This window comes from Hakea prostrata, chromosome 5, assembly GCF_041222555.1.
Source record: "Hakea prostrata isolate BN-2017 chromosome 5, UWA_Hpros_2, whole genome shotgun sequence".
NCBI classification, from domain to species: Eukaryota; Viridiplantae; Streptophyta; class Magnoliopsida; order Proteales; family Proteaceae; genus Hakea; species Hakea prostrata.
In genome coordinates this window covers 53,822,931-53,836,973 of record NC_142604.1, presented here as the reverse complement: position 1 = coordinate 53,836,973, position 14,043 = coordinate 53,822,931, and the positions used below count along the sequence as shown (strand labels likewise).

The 14,043-nt window shown below is 37.7% G+C and overlaps 2 protein-coding genes across 3 annotated transcripts; one reads left to right on the top strand and one right to left on the bottom strand.

Moving 5' to 3' along the window:
- Positions 1-750: 750 nt before the first annotated feature.
- Positions 751-2,790, bottom strand: LOC149016543 (uncharacterized). 2 transcript variants are annotated; one of them, XM_089156357.1, is made up of 3 exons: positions 2,578-2,790; positions 2,123-2,175; positions 751-2,038 (listed from the first exon to the last, which is right to left on the bottom strand). In XM_089156357.1, the coding sequence occupies exon 3, from the start codon at positions 2,032-2,034 to the stop codon at positions 1,054-1,056; it is 981 nt and encodes a 326-aa protein (XP_089012483.1). In that variant the 5' UTR covers positions 2,035-2,038; positions 2,123-2,175; positions 2,578-2,790; the 3' UTR covers positions 751-1,053. The 2 variants fall into 2 exon arrangements, with proteins under 2 accessions (XP_089012483.1, XP_089012482.1); XM_089156356.1 differs by having other exon boundaries at positions 751-2,175.
- A 9,484-nt stretch (positions 2,791-12,274) lies between these two features.
- LOC149016542 (uncharacterized) lies at positions 12,275-13,888 on the top strand. Its single transcript, XM_089154662.1, has 2 exons — positions 12,275-12,494; positions 12,631-13,888. The coding sequence occupies exon 2, from the start codon at positions 12,716-12,718 to the stop codon at positions 13,640-13,642; it is 927 nt and encodes a 308-aa protein (XP_089010788.1). The 5' UTR covers positions 12,275-12,494; positions 12,631-12,715; the 3' UTR covers positions 13,643-13,888.
- The last annotated feature ends 155 nt before the right edge of the window (positions 13,889-14,043 follow it).

Genomic DNA, 14,043 nt, shown 5'->3' with positions numbered 1-14,043 from the left:
GGAAAATGACCCCAGAGCGAGTCTGATAAGGTTGCTCTACATGCAGCTTCATGGATGTTGATGACATCAATAAAGCCTTGATGGCCCATACCGCTTTAGCTTTGATAGAGTTCTTAAACTCTGTTGAAAATTTGATTGATCTGTTTCATGTTTGATGTATCAAGAATTTTTATTAGGTTTAGAAAGTTGAATTCTTAATTTCATGATGATGTTACTTATCTAATGATATACAGAGTTACTAGAATGACCAATAATTCCATTTAATTGTATACCTGAAAAATTAAATTATTGATTGCAATACTTTTTCATACCCTATTTCCTTACATTAGTTTTGTTTCTCAAGTTCAATTTTCTCCTTTTGTATTCTGAGGTCTGTCGTTTACTCATGGATATGTATATCTTGTCCTATGACTTCCCTTTCAACTCTCCCTCTGCACCTTTTTTTTTTTTTTTTTTTTTTTTGAGTAGTGACTTATCAAATGTTCTTTGGGCTTTTATAGTATAAGTATAAATGGTTTCTGATTAGACTAATAGTGCGTTTATCTTTGACTAATGGGTTTGTTTTGAATGCATAATGAGTTAATCATATTAACCCATTGTTTATAAATAAGAAAATATATCTAAGTAAATTGAAAATTGTTTTTGATTTGTGTATTTTCAACTGTTTTAAATAGAAATAGGTCTATAAATTACACCAAACACTACCAATTTTATTTATTTGGGTAAAAATAAAGAACAAAAATTATGCATGCAGCTCCTTCCGCAGTTCAAATATTGATCCTGCAGCCCTCGCAGTTCAAAGAAGGTTGCTTCATCGTGACTCCGATGGCCTTGTGATATTCTTCCTTGCGGAGAAATGAATATATGCCTTGAGACCCCGCGACTTCCTATGCAATTAAATCTGGAAAACCCCTCAGTTGAGCTAGCAGAGTCTACCATTTTCCTTTTCAGGTAAAAAGATATATCTATCTAATACAATCAAAAAAACTCATACAAATTATCAAAAAGAGAAGAACAGAAGACGATACAAGATAATAAGCAGTGGAAGATATATTAAACAAATCCGGGTGCCACCTTACTAGGTATCTCATAGCTGTATGTATTACCAGTTAGAACAAAGAAAGTTGTTGCCAAAGAATCCACAAAACAGTCATCCTCGTGTTCGGACTGTTCAAAGAAAACAGTGACCAAAGCATTCTGGCGAAAAGTTTCATCTGAAGCTCTAGTGATCTTCCCAATGAAACAAAATTCATTCAAAGTGAGAGCACTGGATTCACCCGGATCTTGATCTATAAGTCTTGCAACATTACCTTGGAAACGCAAATTATCTGGTGTTGGTTCTGGCACTGAACCTTGACGTTCTTCAAGTGCTTTTGCAGGTTCAGTTACATCAAATTGCACCATCCTAAAGATATCACACATGTGGTAATTTCTAGTATAATAGCGCAATCCGTCATCCATAAATAGCCGGCTTCCCGAAAACTTGGTAAAACTGAACTCAAATCTTAGATATTTTCCTGCCCGGTTTACAAACGTTCGATTCATCCTACGCATGAACTCGACCAAATCGGTCCCCCTATTTTTTCCCCTTTTGATGGACCGAGAAAGGGGGAACTTAAAATCCTGAAACAGTCTTTGCAATTCACTGAGTGCCTCGTTCTTCGACTCCAATTCAGCCTTCATGTTGTTCAGTTGAGTTTGCATTTCGCTCCATCTTGGTATCGGTTTGTTTGGAAAACCAAAACGACCCAGCGGTACCACTTTCTCTAGAAGGAAGTAATGAAAGGCTTCAGCAGTGTTGCTGTCTAGCTGTGCGGTGGCAACGATAACTCTCCCTTTATTGTTAACGTGAAAGCCCATCTTAGACAAGTAATCTTTGAAATTATCACCTGTCGGTCCATCATAAACCACACCAGATCTGCGTTCCAGTGGTAGTGGTTGCGAAGGTGAAGATGCGAAAGCCAGGTCGAACCAGAGGACCTCTAACTTCCCATCCACGAAAAGTTTGTCATCCTTTGACCAGTAGTGACTCATATTTCTTGTTGGTAATAGTAGCTACTGTTACCTAGAGAAGTAAATGAAAAATAGAAACGGGAAACTTTTACAAATCGATGACGGATACCTTCAGGGAGATACTGCCTTCCTTGGCGACCGCAAAACAGTGAAGATCAACAGCTGCAAGATCAACGAAAGATATATTAATAACAGTAAAATCAGAAGTGGAGAGAAAGAATCACAAGATCATTCATGGAAACCAGGTTGTATGTCTCGATCCACTGCTCTCCCCCTTGCACTCGGAAAAGGAAAAACACCCCCAACTCGAAGCTTCAAGCTCCCCCGAAAGAAAGAAGAAAAAACTGAGTTCAAGAAAACTGAATAGGAATAAAAGTCGTTGCTTGGGATTTTTGAACGACATGGAATTGAACTTAAATGGTGCACATTAAATACGCAACATCTACTTTTTGCAAGTCGATGAAAGCAAAATGGACGGTCAAGATTGAAATTTTTGTTGAAATTTCGATTTCAACTATAGATAACACAAGCATAATCCAAGACCCTCAACAAAGTATCCCTTACCTTCAGCTAATTTAGTTGAGTTAGATATAGAGAAAGTGGATAGACAGAATCACAAGATCATTCATGGAAACCAAACTGTATGTCTCAGTCACTGGCTCTCCCCCTTGCACTCAGGAAAGGAAAAACTCCCCGAACTTGAAGCTTCAAGGCTCCCTGAAAGAAAGAAGAAAAAACTTAGTTCAAGAAAACTGAACAGGAATAAAAGTCGTTGCTTGGGATTTTTGAATGACATGGAATTGAACTTGAATGGTGCACATTAAATACGCACTACTGTTAGCAAGTGGATGAAAGCGAAATGGATGGTCGAGATCGAATTGAACTTGAATGGTGCACATTAAATATGCGGTACGTACCGTTAACAAGTGGATGAAAGCGAAATGGATGGTCGATATCGAAATTCAAAAATTCGATCTCAATAGTAGACAACAAATGCATAATCCAAGACCCTCAACAAAATATCTCTTGCCTTCAGCTAATTTAGTTGAGTTAGATATGGAGAAAGAGCCCACCTATTTCACGAGGCTTATAAATCTGCTAAGTGGTGTGATGCGATGCTAGATGAGTTTAGTGCTTTACTGTCCAATAAAACCTAGATACTAGTACCTGCAAACACTTATTACAATGTAGTGGGTTACAAGTGGGTCTATAAAATTAAGAGAAATGTTGATGGCACACTGCAACAATATAAGGCTCTCCTCGTGGAAAAGGGTTGTAATCAACAAGAGGGGATCGATACATAGAGATACTCAGCTCAGTTGTAAAGCCCATGATGGTTAGAATAGTTCTCTCATTAGCAACAACATCTAATTGACAGCTGCAATAGCTTGATGTAAGCACAGGAACCGTTGGATTTCATCTTCTAGATGAGTCCCAAAGATAATCTAATTACACAGCCGTTGGATATCCACTTTAAAAAGGAGGGTGAGATCTGGGCCATTAGGTCCTTTAAGTGATGTAAGATTAAAGTATCCTTCATCAGATTATTTCAAATGATATCTTTTCTAATCTTACCTTTAAGCTGCGATACACAGGATCATGTTGATCATTATACTTTGCAGTGCACCACATTATCATGCTCCTGACCAACCAAAAAGCACGCGATGGAATCTTTTCCATCTTGAACACTTGAAAACCAAGCGCATCAATCTCAACCCTCAAAATTGGATCTTCATCCAAGTCATTCTAATGACCATTAGATTGTATCATTCAATCTTTTAAAATTACACTTTCCTCCTTGAGATGTAAAACTTATTTCATAAAAACCCCCGAACTCTTAAAAACTATTTTCGAACCCCTGAAAGTAGATTACATCATAGTAGCTAAATTTGATGTTTCTTCTACAATGCCCAGATTTGCTTCCATATCGCATACTCTCACCAGAAACCTCATAACTCCCTTGTTTGATATCAACATTACAATCCAAAAAGTGCGTTGGAAAGAAGACTTCATGAACTATGTTTATTCAGTTTAAGTCGAACCCAGAAAACAACCGGATAACTACTCAAAAATTCATCCAACGTGACCCTTGTGCAATGACCTGTGAAATCCACCATTCTAAGTAATCTTTACTTCACCGAAAACACTTAAATCTTCTCACAAACACTCAAAACTGTTGTAATAGTGTTAATCACCCTCTAAAAAAATATAACAAATGCCCAAAGCCTTCTATGGGAGCTTCTCTTTAGTACAATTCATGTACTCTTAGAACACATTGTATTTTAGTTGCCAACAATGACAACATATGCTATATCAGTCAATGGAACAACAAAGTACAATATACAAGATAACCTCAACAGAAAAGAACATAATAACAAGGACAATCAGCGGTTAGACATGTAACACTCAAGACGAGGGCCACAAAACCTGCACACTAGATTCAAGTAATCTTCACAAGTACAAAGGGCATAAATGAGCAAGGCAGCAGGACAACACTTTGGCGAGGTATGACATCACTTCTTCACTAGCACTCACCTTCTTCCTCACACAACTCACTCTGCAACTTCTGCAATACATCACTTCCACTCATTCTTGGTTTAACTTAACCATCGGAGACAGCCCGCAAATCACCAAGATCAGCCCACTCATAAGGGATTTCCAAGATTTTACACGCAAGATCGAGGATCAAGCTTACTAAGGAGGATTCTGGTTCAAGCCAATTTTAATCAAAGGATTTAACCCACAGTTTGACCTCTACGGCAAATTCAGCATCAATAGACTAAAGCAACGAACCTACAAATGGATAATTAGTAAAATTTTGGTTACAGATTGGTTTGACTTAGGGTTTAGTTTAGGCTAACGATTTTGGATTGGACCAGCTTGGAAACTATCACTAACCTATTCTTAAATCATTTTAGCACATTTTAAATTGAAAGCTGTATTTTGTCCTTGGGTCTTGCCTCTTGGGCTTAAGGCAGTTTTTCTTTTTTGGTACTGGTGCCTTTTAATACTAGAAATGAAATGCCGTCCACAAGGGTCGAACCCAAGACCTCTCCACTGAGAAGTATGGATCTTTACCACTCAACCAACCCTGCATTGGCACTTAAGACAGATTTTTATTTGTGGCAGCCCGCTGCTACTATCATGTCATGTGGATGGATTCAAATCCAACGGCTGTGAATGAAAATGCAGGGATTTAAGTGTGAATATCATTTTTTATCTTACAAAATCTCACCTAATCTTTTGAAATTTACAGAAAGAACTCCCTAGTGTTCACTCAAGTTAGATGAACTCGGTTTAGGGCTTTTCGATTTCAACATTACAAGCCATTTCTCTCTCTCTCTCCCCCACCCCCACCTCCAAAAAGCCTCTCTAGTTATTTTTTTTTAAAGTCATTCTGACTCTGTACATAAATCTCTTTCTTTATTGGGCTTTGTTGAATTTATGAGATTTAGGTGTGGAACCCTAATTCAAGGTTGGATTTAGTGTTGGGGATTTTTAAACCCTCACTGGGTTGGCTAGGCTTTAGGTTTCGATCTCATTCTCCAGGATAGGGTTAGGGTTCAATGCTGGCCCAAGCCAACCCAGCCTGTTGGCACCCCTAATGCAAACCTTGAAGTTCCCTATGCAATAACAGTGCTGCATGATCTGATGGGTGAAAGTGATATGATCAACACATGATTTAGGATATAGTTGAGTCCATTCTCCATTGCAAAGAAATCAATCCAACTTGCCCTCTATTCGATTGAAAACCTTTGCTTAGTGCGTCATGTTAACCATGTACAAGCGTTGGAGAAATATGATTCAGATTTACAAACTGCTGGAAATTGTTGATATTGCATGACCTTAAAGGTAATCCTCCTTTCTTATCATTAAGATTGGGATATGAATTTCAATATTCTCCGAATGCCCTTGCTTTATCTATGAAAAAGCTTAGATGGTGAAGGGAGGAACTTGATGCTTTGAACCATTGAAGAAAAACTCAAACAAACAAGAGTTTGGTACCCACTGTTTACAAAGCTTTCGGCGGTTCACTTTGACTTTGACATCTGAAACAAACAAAAGAGAAGGTCTATGGCTAATGATCAAAGAATGAGCTCATTCCTTGTCAAAAATTGACCCAGCCCTAACAGTTCAAACAAGGCTGTTTCATGGTGACTCCGATGGCTTTGTGATATTCTTTCTTGCGGAGAGATGAATATACGCCTTGAGACCACACGATTTACTCTGCAATTAAATCTGGGAAAACCCCTGAGTTGAGCTAGCAGAGTCTACCATTTTCTACCTGAAGTTAACTTTTTCCTTTTTCAGGTAAAAGATACATCTATCAAATACAACAACAACAAAAACAGTCATACAAATTACTCAAAAAGAGAAGATCAGAAGACATTAAACAAATCCGGGTGCCACCTTACTAGGAATCTCCCACATGTGTTCATTATCACTTAGAACAAAGAAAGTTGTTGCCAAAGAATCCACATAACAGCCATCCCCATGGTCGGACTGTTCAAAGAAAACAGTGACCAAAGCATTCTGGCGAAAAGTTTCATCAGAAGCTCTAGTGATCTTCCCAATGAAACAAAATTCATTCAAAGTGAGAGCACTGGATTCACCCAGATTTTGATCTATAACTCTTGCAACATTACCTAGGACATGAAAATGATCTGGTGTTGGTTCTGGCACTGAACCTAGACGTTCTTCAAGTGCTTTTGCAGGTTCAGTTACATCGAATTGCACCATCCTAAAGATATCAACCATATGGCAATTTCTAGTATAATAGCGCAATCCGTCATCCATAAATAGCCGGATTCCTGAAAACTTGGTAAAACTGAACTCAAATCTTAGATATTTTTCCTGCTCGGTTTACAAACGTTCGATTCATCCTACGCATGAACTCGACCAAATCGTTACCCCTTTTTACCCCCCTTTTTATGGACCGAGAAAGGGGGAACTTAAAAACGTAGTGCAGCCTTTGCGATTCATTGAGTGCCTCGTTCTTCGTCGCCAATTCAGCCTTCATGTTGCTCAATTGAGTTTCCAATTCAGCGATTTCGCTCCATTTTGGTAGTGGTTTGTTTGGAAAACCGAAACAACCCAATGGTACCACCTTGTCCAGAAGGAAGTAATGAAAGGCTTCAGCAGTGTTGCTGTTTTGCTGTGCAGTGGCAACGATAACTCTCCCTTTATTGTTAACGCGAAAACCCATCTCAGACACAAATAATTTCTGAAAGCATCACTTTTGGGTCCATCATAAACAATACCTGATCTCCGTTCCATTGGTAATGATTCCACAGCTGAAGATGCGAAAACCAGATCGAACCAGAGGACCTCTAACTTCCCATCCACGAAAAGTCTGTCATCCCTTAACCAGTAGTGACTCATATTTCTTGATAGTAATAGTAGCTATTGTTAACCAGAGAAGTAAACGAAAAATAGAAAAGGGAAACTTTTACAAATCGAGATCTGCCTTCCTTGGCGACGGCAAAACGGTAAAGTTCAACAGCTGCAAGATCTAAAAAAGAGATATTAATATCAGAAAAATCAGAAGTGGAGAGAAAGAATCACAAGATCATTCATGGAAACCAGAGCTGTACGTCTCAGACATTGGCTCTCTCCCTTGCACTCGGAAAAGGAAAAGCATCCCCAACTCGGAGCTTCGAGGCTAGCTCCCAGAAAGAAGGAACAAAAAACTGGGTTCAACAAAACTGAATCGGAATAAAGGTTGGTGCTTGGGATTTTAGAATGATACGGAAATGAACTTAAATGATAAACATTAAATGAAGGGTACTTACTGTTAGTAAGATCAAAACGGACGGTAAAGATCAAAATTTTTGTCGATATTTCTAGAATCTGGATCCTCACCCCGTCGGGGTAGCACAGAGTGCTCCCCGACGGGTTCCTGACCACACAAAACGTGGGGCCCACGGGTAAAATTTAATTATTTTTTTTGTGTTTTTTCAAAAAGTGTTTTTACCGTGGGCCCCACTGCTTTGTGTGGTCAGAAACCTTCGGGGGAGTTGATCCGGACTCATATTTCTAGACCTGAACAAAATATCTCTTTCCTTCAGCTAATTTTGGTTGAATTAGTTATGGAAAAAGAGCCCACCTATTCTACGAGGCTTATAAATCTGTTGAGTGGTGTGATGCAACGCTAAATAATTGGGATAATTACAGTTGCCCCCTTAGTTTGATTTTATTACTAATAAAATCATGTTCTTTACAAAATTATTGTTGCCCCCTTCCTTATAACGGTGTTAAGCACCCGTTAAGTTTGAATATGTAATGTTTAATTTGCCCTTCATTAAATCAAAAGACGATGCTACCCCATTTATAAAAATCGGATTAAATATCAATTTTACCCTAAATCATTTATTTTGAATTAATGAAATGGGCAAAATCTAAATTCGATTGGTTTCCCACCTTCACAAAACTTCATTTATTTTGAAATAAAGAAATTGACAAAATCCAAATCCGATTTGGTTTCCCACTTTCACTAAGCTTCATTTATTTTGAATTAAAGAAATGGGCAAAACCAAATCCAATTTGGTTTCCCACTTTCACTAAACTTCATTTATTTTGAAAATAGTTTAGGTGATATTCAGTATCCAATTTGAGTTGAATTCGATTTTCTTTCCTCTTTCGGTTTCTATTTGAGTTTTATTCAATCGTTCTTTCTTTGTTTGGTGTTTTATTTTTTAGAATAAAACGAATTATAGTTTTTTTAATTTTTTCTTCACAGTGAATTAAGGGTACTACTGTAACTTGACAAAATGGTAAATAAGTAAAGAGATATGTATAAGGGTATTTTGGGGGTTTTGAGAAAATATAAAGATGCCACATCATCAGTAAACTAACGGAACTTAACAGTAGGAGGCAATAGTAATTGTAGACATAGTTAAAGGTTGTATTAGTAATTTTGAAAAGTACAGGGGATACAGTAATAATAAAATCAAAGTACGGGGGACAATAGTAATTATCCCTAAATAATTTTAATGCTTTACTGTCCTATAAAACTTGGATACTAGTACTTTCTATCCTTATTACCATGTGGTGGGTTACAAGCATGGTTCATTGTGTCGGCAACATATCGCTGTGTTCATCAGTAACAATAAGTGAAGCATGAACCATACATCTCCTTTCTCAACATAATTGTATAATGAATTGTAAACTTTAGTACATCTCTTTACTAATTGTGTATTTGTGTTTTCTTTGCATATTTACATTAGTTTATATGAATTTTCCAAACTTCCAGTTTTGCCCGCATACAGCTGGACATGTGCCAATTATAAACTTTAGATTAGGTGATGTTTTAGGTCAAAATAACACTCCCAATGTGTTTATTGACCTCAAATTAGGTTACACGTCAAATTTCAGGTCAAAATGACCTGAAATACCCTTCGAAACAGGGGTTTGATTTTTCATCGAACCCTTGCCAAAAGTCGGGCGACTTTTGTCGACATGTCGCCGTGTCGCCAGGGTCCGACACGACGACATGAGTCGACATATCGAACCTTGGTTACAAGTGAGTCCATAAAATTAAGAGAAATGATGATGGCACAATGCAAGGATATAAGGCTCTTCTCATGGAAAAGGGTTGTAATCAACAAGAGGCGATCGATTACATAGAGATATTCAACCCAGTTGTAAAGCCCATGATGGTTAGAACAGTTGTCGGCCGTCTCCATGGGTAGCTCACGACAGAGGCCAACAGGCATCTATCTCTCGTCTATGTTCTCGTTCGATTTGTTAGCGTCCTTACAATTCAGGGAAGTCCTTGCTCTCCTTTATGATTCAAGGCCAGTCTCTCAGCGGCCAATCCTCACAACAACATTTAATTGGCAACTGCAATAACTCGATGTAAGCAACTAGAAAGAATAGAACATAGCACCAGGTGATAAATTGTTAATGCTAGTCTCAACGCCATAAGACACCCCCCTCCCCCCAAGAAAAAGAAACCAAAAAAAAAAAAGAAAGAGGGAAAAACAAAAAGGGAGACCAAAAACTACAGTAAATTGTATAATTTAAGAAAAAGTAACCCTTCCTACCTTCTCTCAATTAGAGAGGAACCAAATCATGGACACATCTGGCAGGACTATTTAACCCGTCTTGCCATATCCATTAACTTGGTTCAGGAGGAACTAGGCTCAAGCTCCGCATCCATTAACATAGCTTGGATCATCGAAGTATAAAAAACTTCTCTTCAGCTTCGCCCTCTGTTCGACAGTCAATGTCCGAAGCTGTGGAAATCTTGCTTCCTAAAATCAAAGGTCACAAGAATCAAATTAACTTTAATCTTCAAGGCTATTTATGGCATTTTCACAACATTCTTCTTTTCATCAAGTTGATATATCACATTGGGAAACTCCTTGGATGATGTTGACCAAAAAAAAAATGAAAATTACTCCTTGGATGCAAAGCAAAAGTTGATTAAACATCAACCAGCAGCAAGTACCATACCCAACCAAAAAAAAAAAAGAAGAAGAAGACTAGCAGCAATTACAGTAAAATCAGTAAGCTATCTATGGCAATTTTAACTATTCGTAACATAGAAATAAGATCTCCCAAATACTTGTTCATAAGGAGGATCCAAGTGTGCCGGTATTAGCCGAGAAACAAAATACCAAGCCTGAGAGCTTCCCTCCGGTAAAACACATTTAGGAAACAAATTAAGAGAAATATTTTATTTTGTGGACACCAAATGGAATATAACACACTTTAAACAATATGGCATCCAATGGAAAATGGATGTATTTGCAATTCTACCGCTAACACACTTTAAATACACTTTAAACAATGGCTGGAAGCTCCTCCACTAATGTTCTACATGCTGCTGCCAGAGCTGTTGCACTTCTCCCTTCCTGAGTTGCAAGCTCAGCAGTAGCACCCTGAATTTTATCACATCAATTTGAGGTTACAAAAAATAACAGTATAAGAATCAAAATTGCAGTGAAAACCACGTAAGCTGTATCACCAAAACCAACACTTGGCTCATGTACTTGATGAATTTCCAAGCCAATTGGAACACTGAACTACTAAATAGAAGATATAAGTTGATCAAAAAAAAAAAAATAGAAGATATAAGCAACTGTCAGTAATCAACAGATAATACTGCTACCATTTTCCCTCAATTTAAGTATAAGACATGTATATAGTTCATACTTTTAGACATGTAAAATCTAGCTTTCCTCATAATCATGAGTGGGTAAGGTTGCTGACCTCTTTATCTAGTAGTATAGCTTTTTGGAGTCCGATCCCTTACAAGTGTTGTATTCATGGATGCGACCTTTTTGTAGTACGTACGGTGGCCCTCAACTTCCAGTCTTGTTGGTGGAGTCGCGAAGGGTCTTTTCATGGCAGCTGCTGCGGGACGTTGTGTTTGTGTGTGCCTCTGATGTGAGACCTCTTTGTGAGATTTCAGATGTCTTGATTTATAGTTAATATTAGTTTGTAATATGTAATTAATTTGTTGTTAGTGCGTGGTTCAATAAAGTGCATGGTTCAGTAACTCATGTTGTCTCATTCATTGTTTTTTTTTGCAGTTTTAATTTTAATAATATGAGCAAATTGCCCTAGCACCCCAAAATGGAGGCCTGAAAGCACTGACATCCCACTTTATGTTTAAAAAGCACATAGACCCCAAAATTGGATTTTCATTGGATATATTCGTCCAATTTGTCATTGAAAACCTTTCTGCCACTGTTTATTATAGGGATATTTTTGAAAATAAACAGTGATTTAACTGTTTTCAGTGATATATTTGACAAATATATTCAACGAAAATTCAATTTTGGGGTCTCTATGCTTTTTAAACATAAGATGAAGTGTCAGTGCTTTAAGGCTCCCATTTTGGGGTGCCAGTGCAATTTGCTCTAATAATATATAATAATAATTGTGTGCGTATCCGATATGAGGGTTAAATTAAATGGAAGAATAGTTTTTAATATATTTGCGTGTAGAGGGGTTTTATTGGGTGCCTATGTCCTTTGAAGATGAGACGCATGGATTTTTATTTGCGACAGCTGTTGTAAAGACTTGATTTTGTAAATTTCAAAACTTCTAATATATATATATATTTTTTTATTTATATATATATACCTTTTATCTTTATTTAATTTGCAACCGTTTGATTTAATTTTAACTACGTGGCCAAATCTAAGACATTGGGAGCGGCGCTGTGAATAAATATCCCAATGGGAGTGGAGGTTATGGAAGTACTGCATAAAAACATCCTTGATTTTTTAATAGTTTCCGGAAAGTTGACTTTCGTGTCCTCATTCCCTCATCTCAATACCCAGAGAGAGAGAGAAGAGAGGGGAAGAGAAGTTTATCTGAAAAAAGAAAAGAACAGAGGGAAGAGATGATTTTGAAGACTGGAACTGATCGGATCAGAGGGTAATCTTGAGGGAGTTGTCGATCTAGACTGCAAGCCGATTTTTCTGTTACTAAGATCATTTGCTGATCTTACAGCTTATGACCTGAAGGTATACTGCTTCAATTTGTTTTAGTTTAACTTCTGCAACCCCATCTACTGTATACTGAATATAGTTCAAGATTGATCTTTCTATTTTTCATTTCTTCAATTAACTAATCTACAACTATGGATAACTGTTGGTCGAGGGATGATAAATTATTTGTGGATGCAAAGTTAGAGATCCTCTGGTTCAACCTAAGCTTTGCGTCTTCACCTTGCGAATCATTACCAATGGAGTCGAGATCAAGCGCTGTCTATGATGGACCCAAAAGTGATGGTTTCAAAGGCTTCTTGTCTGAAATGGGTTATCATGTTAATAATAAAGGGAGAGTGATTGTTGCTGTCCCACAAGAAGATAAAAAGGTTGAAGCTTTTCATTATTTTCTTCTTGACAAAGTGGTACCTCTGGGTCCTTTTGGCTTCCCAAACCTACCTTCGGTGAAGTGGAAAGAGGTGACGGAATTGCAGAGCCTCCTGGATGAAACCAAAGCTGAATTAGCAAAGAAAAACGATGAGTTGAATGAAGCACAAAGGCAACTCGAAGATATCAAAAAAGCACTGATGAAGAAGACGATGGTGAATCTACAATATGGCAAATTTGTCCCTTCTCAGGATCCAGGTGACTCAAGCAACAACATCTTGGAGTTTCTTCGTAGGATGAATGGAACTTATGTTAACTCGAAGGGCATGTATATCAAGCTTGATTTTATTGGAAGCAAGAGTTCAGGACCATGGGTTACAAGTGATAATTCACTTTACTATTATATAAGGAACCGTAGAGTGACTGATCCTTTTAGCTTGGTGCAATTTGATTGGAATAGACGGCCAATGGATATTCAGGAACGCCAAGTTGGATTACCCAAGATAAAGGAGAATGGTTGTGAATATGAGAACTGTACCTGGTATGATAAACTCAAGATTGGTGGCTATTATATTGTAGCTTTAACATTCAAAGAATTTTGTTTTATTGGGAGAATAACGGTTGTCTCTGGTACTGATTCCTTTGAGAATGCTCTGGTTAATGTGTTTTTCGAACAAAACACATATGACAAGAACTATTGCTACATAGATGCTCTGGCAACTACTTTCTTTGTGCTGAAGTCCAAGGATGTGCATAGGAATGAAGTTAGTGAGGCTGCGGTTCCAAGATTTATTTAGTAGGATTAGAGAGTTTTGGGTGAAGGGATCTCTGTTTTGGAGCATGGTCTCTGCATTAAATTGGGGGTAGAGGTCGATGTGTGCATGTGAAGCTGTATCAATAGGTCAAGTGTATATTCCTTCTGGAAGGAAGTGACTTTCAATAAGACACCGCTTGTTTGCAAAGGTGCGTGGCTAAAAAAAGTTGGAAAAAATAAACATGTAAGACTCATATGTAATGGGTGGGCCGATGAGAGAACAGGAAATGAAAGAAAAAAAGTTTCAAATGTAAATCTCACCTTGTTTTCCACACTTTTTCACAAAATCTCACATATCTTATAGAATTGAGGTGAAAAAGTTAGCATGCCACATCAATAGACCGGAAGTTTGTCTGCTAATTTTCCCACCCTAGTGAACCAAAC